The sequence below is a fragment of the Apteryx rowi genome, unplaced genomic scaffold, assembly GCF_003343035.1.
Source record: "Apteryx rowi isolate R43461 unplaced genomic scaffold, aptRow1 scaffold_67, whole genome shotgun sequence".
Lineage (NCBI taxonomy): Eukaryota > Metazoa > Chordata > Aves > Apterygiformes > Apterygidae > Apteryx > Apteryx rowi.
This window is the reverse complement of record NW_020450949.1, coordinates 113,025-122,837: the sequence shown is the minus strand read 5'-3', so window position 1 is coordinate 122,837 and position 9,813 is coordinate 113,025. Positions and strand designations below refer to the sequence as shown.

Below are 9,813 nucleotides of genomic sequence, written 5' to 3'. Positions count from 1 at the left end.
CAGCCGCCGGAAGCCCCGCGGGGCCTCCGCCCCGAGCTCCGTGGTGGCCGCAGGCGGCTGGGGAAGGCCCCTCGCTTGCCTTTCGGGGCCCCGGTCTCCTGATTCCTGTTGTGACGGGCGTGATGGCGGATTCTGCAACCTAGCCGTGTACTGGCTGTTTGCGGCCTCCTGAAATTTGACCTGCGCATTTGAACTGCGTCAAATGGTGCTGGGGCTCAAAATAAATGCATAAATATGTAGAGATGTGGGCATTTCTCTAGGCTGGCTGAGCTGATAATCTGCAGAAGCTCTCCTGCTTCTGGTATGTGAGCGATGAAGTGTGTGATTATTTTTTTAAGCAAGCTTTTCTAGAGTTGCTGCTTCTGCCGTTTGCCAGAAGTCACCATCTTGAGAAATGTACACTTACCCGTGTAAGGAGACGCATTTAGCTTAAAGGTTTGGGGCAGCCTGTGCACATGCCAGCACTGAGAAGCAAATAGAAGACTTATTAAGCCGTGTGTAGACGGCTTGTTAAATGAAGTGGCTGGTATGTCTGTATAACCTGACTCTGCCTTGTTGGAGAACTTAGTCTTACTCTGGTAGCATTTACAGCATGGCAGGTATTTACATATGCACCCGCATAAAGAAAAGTACTAATGCTGAAGAATTTGTGGAATATATGATGATAAACATCTACAGATAGCAGGGAGAGACTGCATCCTGCTAGGTTAGGGAAAATAGAAAAGCTTTCAGGATCAGATGCCCATTTGCATCTAAAGACTTGAAAACTTGAAAGAGAGGAATACAAACTACCTATCTACAGTGTTTATCTATATTAAGAGGCAAGTGCAGTATTTCAGCTTTGCAGCTCTTCAGGCTGTCTATTGCTAGGTAGTCAAATCTGTATGAAAATTAATTTTGCAAATTCAACGTATACCTTCCAGAAGAGCAGCTCTTAAGTATCCCTAGGCTCTCCTGAAGTCATTGCTAATGTCTGTGATTTGTGTGTACTCAGCTCAGTTGGTCTTGTATTTGACAGTACAGAAAACTATACTAAAAGTAGGATTTGATTCACAGAACTAGTTTGTTTAGGCCAGTTCTATATGCTGCAGGACCTTTTGCTGTATATTACTGCATTCCAGAAACAGCCTCTTTCTCAGTGGGACTAAGAGTAGAGAGCAAAGGTGAAAATACATGAATCTGAAGCAAGGTGGGGGGGGGGGGATAGATTTCTTTGGTCTAGGCAACTAAACGTGGATCTTATTTTAAGAAGAGCTCCCAGGTGCTATGTGCATTTCTGGGTAGAAATTCCCTCTATAGGGAAAAATCCCTGTCTCATAGAATGGATGAACCATGAAATGCCTTCTTTCACACCACAGATGCTTTCACAGACTTCTGTCAGACTAGCATGAGTTAATGTGTATTTTATGTGATGTAGTTAATTTAATGTATTTATTTTTTTAATTTTAAGTTTCATTTAATTTAAGTTAATTTAATTTAATCTTCAAATGGAAATGTGGCCATAAACCTCAATGTGAAATTAGGAGCTAAAAAAAATTCTTAAGCCTAGTTTGTTCCATTCGCTGCGTTCTGTGGCCTGCTCCCCCATCACACATGTGCATACGCTTTTCTCCCCCACAAAACTGTGAAATACCCAGAAAATCTATTGCTCAGATTTGCAGAGGCACTGGTCGAGTCATTATAAGTCACAGGAAACTCTTCATGAAGTGTGCTGTGCGGAAACTAAATACCAGACGTGAGGTCAAAGCTCACATAAACCCTTTTAATAAACCCTGACCCTGGGTAGGAGTGAGTAGTCTGGGTGTGAGCGAGGGTGTGCAAACTGAAAACAACCCTGCCACCCACCCTGAACCCTTCTCTCTGTCAGACTCAAGTCATGTAAAGTCTTGATTAGGTCAGGCTGTTTCCTGTTCTGATGCTGAGGTGCTCTGCCTCCCACTGGACAAACTTTTTAGTCCCTTAATTCACAATGTATCCTTTGTGAAAAGTTCTTTAAATAGAATTGTTATGAATCTTCATTAAAGCTAGTGAACTTATTTTGAGATGGTATAGGTGAAAGATAATGCAAAAATGCAAATTTCTTAATGAAGGATTTGCACTAAGGGATTTGCCCTCTAACCACATCTATCTCTCTCTCTCATTCGCCACCTCCTCCCAACTCCTTCCTTCTTGCCTGATAGGAGCCCTTTGTGCAGCGTACTGTAAGACATGGCCTCGAAAAGAGCATTGGTGATTCTGGCAAAAGGAGCAGAAGAAATGGAAACTGTTATCCCCACTGATGTTATGAGAAGAGCTGGAGTGAGTATGCAGATAATAAAAAATCTTTTAATGAGCATTTGTTCAAGTGAATATCTTTGCCTCAAAATTGTGTTTGTTGGGAATTCAAGGGCTAGACTGTTGTTTGGGATGAAAATTCATCTACGCCCTCTTACTGGTTAGCAAATATTTGTGCCACACCCCAAATAAGCATCCATTACTAGACAACATTTGCGCAAAAGATGAACATTTGGAGTATGAGGCTGGTGGAAACTAGAGCAGATGTTTCAAGTAAATCTTATTCTCTCAGAAAACACGACAACTCCCATGCATAGTACCAGAAAGTGCTTTTCTTTAGGGGTCTGAACAGCTCTGTACTCATCAGGTGCATGACCTTACCTACCTCTTCTAGAGCTACTTTAAAAATTCTTTTCTCAAGTTGAATTCTCTCTAGTGGCATTCCTCATGCTGAAAATGAACACCAACGTCTCACATATAGAAATCACCAAAATAAAAATTACCTTCTCCTTCCACCTCTGTCATTCCATTAATGTCCTCCTTCCTTTTTTGGGTGTCAGGCACAAACTTGTCTGCTTATTTAGTGAAGGTGTGCTATGCTATGCACATCCGTGATATTACAGCCAGGTGCCTGAAAGTGGAGAGAGAATTTAACATATTATAATTGTGTTTGAGAATGGCTCGAACCTGCAAAGAGACTTCAACCTGATCTACTTAGTCTGGGTTGTGTTGTTTTGTTTTGTTTAAAACTTGTGGGATCAGATATTCTTTAAAAGTACTGTTTGAAAAGTTGAACTGTTAGTGGTATTTGTCAATCTCCAGGTGAATATCACTGCTGCTTGGGGAAACATAAGTGGTGTTCTGTTTTTGACAGCTTTCAGTATTGCTCGGCTTGTTCTGTGTGCTACTTTAGAGCTAATAGCTAAGAAAAAAAAACCTAAGTTAGTGTATTTTCATGAATTGTAATGCTATATGTATTCTTCTATTAGATCAAGGTGACTGTTGCAGGCCTAACAGGAAAAGAACCAGTGCAGTGCAGTCGAGATGTCTTCATTTGTCCTGATGCCAGTCTAGAGGATGCCAGAAAAGAGGTTGGTCACTCTGATCTGTTGTAATGACTAATATGGCTTTTCTCACAGTTTAAGAAGTGAATTTGGAAAGTTGCTACATTACCTTTAGAAATACGTTGCACGCTGGCTTTATGCAGCAGTAACTCACAGAACTGCACATTCTGCCATTCTCTCTGCTAGTGTAGTCCTGCTTCTCAGTGTGCTGGGATCAGACGCATCTCTGAACTCTGAACAGGTATTTGTTTTTACAAAGCATCAAACTTAGAGCTTTATTTTGTGTGTTAGTCAGATGGCCCAGCAAAGCGCCTTGATTTGGAACAACAGAAAACTTCTGATGGAAAGCTAAATACAATTAGAGCTGTACAGTAAGCTTGGAGGAAAAACACTTGTCCTCTCAGTGCAGAACTGCCATTTGCCTGATGGAGCTCTTAACTTCATCAGGCTTAAAACTTGGTTCTGAGACAGCCTTTATCAACAATAGACTTTTCCTTGTATGGGAAACAATATTTTATTCCATTTAATGGAACAGATTCTTTGCTCTTAAAGTCAGTGTCTTTCAGTGGAAGAAAAGATAGATCTCCGCTTCTCACCTGGCTTGGTTTTAATGGCCTCAAAACGATGCAATGAATATATCAGCCTCTGTTCTATGAAACTGTGCTAAGTTTTATCTTCTGTTTGGTCAGGGGCCTTATGATGTTGTGGTCTTGCCTGGAGGTAATCTTGGAGCTCAGAACTTGTCAGAGGTAAAATTCTGGTATCTTAAAGATTCAAAGATATACTCTTGGGTAGTGGGTGGTCTACACTTGCTTAGTAATCCTGCAAATTCAGTTCAATGCCTGAAAATTCTCTTTGAATGAATCAGTAAGAGGTAACTAATGGTTTATTATCTTAAGCCTATTGTGTATATATAATTGGGACAACAGGGTAAATTCTTGGACTTTGAGTAGCTAGTCAAGCAGAGTAAAAAGAAGGATGCTCTGTATTGTGGGAAAGTCTCTGTTCATAATTATACAAAGATACAACCATCACAAATGAATATTTAATTTCATGAAGCATAAAACAGGCTGAACCCACAGGAGCCTGTGTTCCTTTGCTCAAGAATTCTGTCTCTGTCGAAGCTATCTTAGAGGTGGTATAAATACCATGTGGAAGGTGGGCAGACAAACAAGTTGATCTATCAGATAGGATTTAGATGGTATCACATAGTTTTTAAGGCCTGGAATATGAGACAAATATCGCATCTAAATCTTTTTAAGAATGATAGAGACTGTATGGACTAATCTCATGAATACTCTTTCCTCTTTGTCTCGTGTGAAGTTCTCAAACAAGTACTTCCTATGGCAATAGAATAACCATCTTTTATGCAGGGCAAGTATTTCCTTTTATTGGTTTCAGATTATCCCCTTCTTAGTGTTTTCATTGCCCTCTGACCTGAGACAGGATGAGAGTGAGTTGTTGGTTAGTTTTCTTTGTAAAACTTTTTTATGAATTTGCAGTGGAAAACATTTCAACTGTGCTTTGAATAATCAACCCGAAACAATGATTTGTGATATGGCTTCTTTTTACAGTCTACTGCTGTGAAAGACATTTTGAAGGACCAGGAAAGCAGGAAAGGCCTGATTGCTGCTATATGTGCAGGTGGGTTAATAAGACATCTTACTTTGTGAAGTACTTGGATGTTTTGAAGGGACATGCAGACAGTTGTCCTGTCTTAGAAATCTGTGTCCCTGTAATTTAGTAGCAGGAAAATATACTGTATACGTACCCTTCAGCATTTGAATATTGTGTAAATCTAACAGGAGAAGATCTGTAAAATACTATGATACTTATCCTGCAAGTCCTGTTTGATACCCAGTTCTTTCCAATCATAAGGTGTTAGATTAGTGGCTTAAAAATACAGAGTGAAATATAATGTACTAGGATGTTTTATAAAATACCTGCTTATCCTGGTGATCTTTCACCAGGACACAGTGCTGACAGAACATCGTTGTTATAAATTTGTCTGATATAAAATAGCATGGCCCTCTTCTGCCCTTAAGCTTCAGAAGGAAGGCTGTAAATATAGAATTACAGGCTGACCCTTCCTCATCTGAGTGGCAGCAGAAGACAGAAGCATTTTGAGGAGATGGTTGTCGACTTGCATGTTCTGCACAGCTAAGTGTCTAGCTTATTCCTTTATAAGCATCGTATGTAAAAAAGCAAGATGAACAGTTGCAAGTATTCTCAGCTGAAATGCAAGATTGGCCTAGGTATAGTCTATAGCCTATGGCCTGGCTGAGCGTGAAGAGTGGCGATGAGTGCGTAAAAGAAACTGTCTAATGGAATGTATTTATGTATTTTCACTTTTGTTTTCTGATACATCACTGGGGTTTAAGAGGTGTAGAAGGGCAGGCCTTGATCTTCCTTGCTTTCATCGATGTTAGGTGAAATGCATACAGAGTTGTGAACATTCTTGAACTTGACAGTGGTAGCCGTCTACTTCTTTTCCTATTTCTGTTGCAGAATAATTGTAAATTCTCAGTTGCCTAATAAAGGCAACTTGTGATCAGGACAGTTCATTTAGATAAAACACTTCTCAGAGCAGATTCTAGCTAAACACCAAGTCAGTTATTTCCTAGAATACATCTGAAATGAGTCAAATGTGCAAAAATGAAACTCACGTCATGCAAATCCTACCTTCGGTTTCTTTTGGAATTCCCGTAAGGATTTTCTGTCAGATGATATACTTCTTTACACAAAATCCTTCCTCAATTCAGGCCAAGGAGGAAGTATCAGAAGAGAAGGGAAGGTAAGAAAAGAGAAGAGAAAAGAAAATAAGAGAGAAGAGAAAGCCAAAAACTTAGTAGTTAGCCCATCATCTGTCCAAAATACTGCTTGGCACATGAATCCAACATGTAAAGGCTTTTTCTAATGAAATCCTTATACAAATTCTCTAAAACCAAGACTTAACAATGTAGTAAAATATTTGTAGCTAATTAGTGTTCAGGTTGAAATGCAAGCTTTTTCTTATTTAGTTTCAAGTAGCTTTAAATAAAATGTATCCTTCGGAAGTGAAATGACCATTGTACTTGCCTTCATAAGACAGTACACTCGTTGGTAGGATAGCTGCCTAAACTTTCTCTGTTGTTCTTATGTTTTTCTGAACAGGGTGTTTTGTGTAATAAAATGGGAGAGAGGGGATAGCTACATTCCTTCTGAGGCTTCTTTTTTCGGAGATAGGGCCAGGATCAGTTTTATAAAAAGCAGTCTGTCCATAGTGAGCTTTGGGCCCTTGAGGGCCTTGTGCCTGGATGCGTGTTCTTAAAAGTGTTTGTATACTGCAGAAGACAGTTCCTCACTGGTGTAACTTTGTCCTTACAGGTCCTACTGCCCTTCTGGCACATGGGATAGGTTTTGGAAGCAAAGTCACAACACATCCTTTGGCCAAAGATAAAATGATGAATGGAGGTATGTAATGATGTTCATAATTTTCTCTCTAAACTCCTGTCAGAAAATACTTTAGCTGCACCCTTTGTTTAAAGAAAGTATAATAACTTTGTACCTTATTTTGCATCTTTGAATTTCAATCATGCTTTCCTGAATATAATGAAATTTCAACTGGATGTGCTAAGACTGTATCTTTAAGTCAGTTTAGCCTGAAAATACAGGGCTGTGTTAGCATTCCCATCCTCGGGGAAACTACTCTTCTGCTATCATGCTAGAAACATTTTTTCCCAAGTCCTCTTGAGACTGAGCCATCTCTTGTTCTTTTGGTTCATTGCCTCAGTGGCCCCAACAGCAAGCCCAGGCAGTACTTTTTTTTTCTCTCCCACAAGTAGTGCTTTGGTGCTGTGAGCAGCTAGTGGGCCGCGTTTCCTTCTCATACGTAAAGACAGTGCTGGTGAAGCACTGTAAAGAAGTCATTCTGTGAATAGTAACAAGTCTGAAAGGTGAGCAGGAGATGGCAGGGTCTCTCCAGTTTCTTCTGAGTGCATTTGGGAAAAAGAAAGTTGTAAACAGATGCACAAAAGCAGTCAGACCTCCAAAAGTAACTTTACGGGAACTGGCAGGCACAGTGAGTGCCTCTTGATAAGTTTGTACAATCAGAGGTGCGCTCACACACCATGTAAATAAGCTGCTGGAGCTCCATGCGGGGCCTTCTCCCCCTGCCCAGGACTCCTGCAGGCAGTGACAACCTGCTTGGCTCCTTCAGTGCTGGGGATGTGTGTGGAGGGGAAACAGGAGCCCCAGGTGGGTTGCTCACAGGTGGCAGCTGAAGCGCCTCCAGCAGTGCGTGACGCCATCGGCCAGGGCCACTGCTCCTCAGCTGCTATAGCCTGCAGGCAGCACGTGGGTGGTGCCCTCCAGCTGGACTCTGCCCTGTGGTGGTGGCTGCAGGCACTGTGCTTGTAGACTGACCCTCTTTCTGTTGTGTCCCCCCACAAGCACACTACTGCTACTCCGAGAGCCGTGTGGAGAAAGATGGGAACATCCTCACCAGCCGCGGCCCTGGTACCAGCTTTGAGTTTGGGTTGGCCATTGTTGAAACACTGATGGGGAAGGAGGTGGCTGAACAGGTGAAGGCGCCCCTAATATTGAAAGAGTGAAATCCTAATCAAGGACAGGGAGTAGAACGATTTCAGATGGAGAGTCCTGACCTTCCTAGAATAATTGAAAGATACACCATCATAAATACAGTCTAAACGTGGGTGAATTTCGCAGCTGTACTCTCTTAAACTGTACTCTCCTATACCTTACAAACCAGCGGTCTTTATTCCTGGAAAAAAATCCTGTTAGCAAACAACTTCAGCACTAAAAAGCAGCCAGCATCTGATGATCTTAGTTAGCTCTTGTATGGCATTTAAAAATCACATGGACAAATGTTTGCTGATTAAATAAAAATGAAGCAACCCTGCTTGTGTGTTGTTTGTGTGTTTTCTCCCAACCCAGAGCTATGAAACCTTTTTACCACTATGGCTAGTGATGTACTTATTCAAAACAACTTACATCTAGAATCTCGCACAGTTCTTCTGAAGTATGACCTGAAATTGATTATCAAGTTGTTTATTGATTTAGAATTTGTTAAAACAATATTTACTTTCCTTTATACAAATAAGGCCGTTACCTAATACTTATTCTAAGACAGCATGGGACTAAATTAAAAGTGAGAATATTCTTACCTGGTCAAGAACCCTAGAGTTCTTACAGCCAGCAGGTTACCCATGTTACTGTTGGAATTTGTCTTCTAAATTAAACGATTGCAGATTCATTGAGATACTTAGGCAACTAGTCATCGGCATAAAGCAGGAAATTTGGACCTAGTAGCTTGCCACTAGTAGCAATGGTTATTTCTGGTAACTATAAATCTGAACTTGCTACAGGCCTGGCTATAAGTAGTATCTGCCTTATCACAGCTTAGAGGGTTTGCTAGGTAGTTCTGGAGGAACTAGTGGAGCTACATCCTTATAAGAACTGGGGATCAATTCGTATCTTTGCTGCCTTACTTTTACCAAAGAACTGTGCTCAGCTGTTGCCTCACTCTGTCAGCAGCCACACTTACAAGATGGCACCTGAGTAAACTCTGAAGTTTCCACAACATCTGGAGACTTGGTTCTGTACATGTCTCAAGTGCACAGCTGAAACTCTGAAAAATGACTGCATAGGTACCTTTACAATTGCTCGTTTTGATGGAAAACAAGATCATTCTCAGTTGCTGCACTTCAGTAATGGAATATGTAGGTACTTTGGCAAATTTAGAATTAAGAAAAGTCTCTACAGTGTTACTATCCACTGGGGGAACTGCTTTAGCTGTACGGTCTCCTCTAATTTGTTAAGGAAATCTTTCATAAGTTTCTCTAGCTTTGAAATTGCTCAAGATATGCAAAAAATTGTAATTATGTAAAACTGGACATGTTTGTTCATCAAATCTGCAAGTCTAACTGGTACTGCCATGCAAATGTAAACTAAATGGTGGAGAGATTCTTTGTCCTAGAATCTGGAAGAATCACTTGGTTTCTAAATGGGCATGATTAGGAATGCAAGAAAAGCTGTGTGTTCCTGGGCTGTAGGACTACTTTATAGCATTAGGAGGAAAACATTTCCATATTTGCATTGTATTTAGACTTCCAGAAATATTTTAATACAAGACATCTACAAAGAGGCCAGGAGTTTGATTATACTTTTTTTTTATTATTATTATTCCAAGGCTAAGAGAGTTCAGTTTACAGAAATAAGGTTTTCATTGTGTAGATTTGTGCTTTCCCATTCATATTAAAGTAATAATAGGAAAAGCAGTCAAATGAGCTTAGATCCCATTAGCGTATCTGGTTAGCTTGCAGATTCTTTCATTGTGTTCAACAAAAGGACTCAGTTAATAAAGTGCAAGAATGCTACTTCCATCACTGTTTTCTTCATCAGGCGGGCACTTTTCTTAGCCTTTTATGTTGCTGATGGCCAGCAAACCTGAATTTACATGGCTCCTCTGTTTCCA

General features: G+C 40.5%; 2 protein-coding genes across 5 annotated transcripts in view; both read left to right on the top strand.

Moving 5' to 3' along the window:
• PARK7 (Parkinsonism associated deglycase) overlaps nt 1-8,238 on the top strand; it is a 12,742-nt gene extending 4,504 nt beyond the window's left edge. Inside the window, exons 1-7 of one of the 3 annotated variants that reach the window (XM_026085581.1) lie at nt 51-205; nt 2,181-2,298; nt 3,264-3,365; nt 4,028-4,087; nt 4,913-4,982; nt 6,705-6,791; nt 7,770-8,238. In XM_026085581.1, the coding sequence (XP_025941366.1) occupies nt 2,209-2,298; nt 3,264-3,365; nt 4,028-4,087; nt 4,913-4,982; nt 6,705-6,791; nt 7,770-7,930 (570 nt within the window). In that variant the 5' untranslated portion in view covers nt 51-205; nt 2,181-2,208 and the 3' untranslated portion in view covers nt 7,931-8,238. The other 2 variants (XM_026085580.1, XM_026085579.1) reach the window with 2 other exon arrangements.
• The window catches only part of SLC45A1 (solute carrier family 45 member 1), a 104,046-nt gene continuing 100,942 nt past the window's right edge, over nt 6,710-9,813 (top strand). For both annotated transcript variants that reach the window (XM_026085547.1, XM_026085534.1), the window contains exon 1: nt 6,710-6,791. The gene's annotated coding sequence lies outside the window, so the exon portion shown is untranslated. The remainder of the gene's footprint in view (nt 6,792-9,813) is intronic.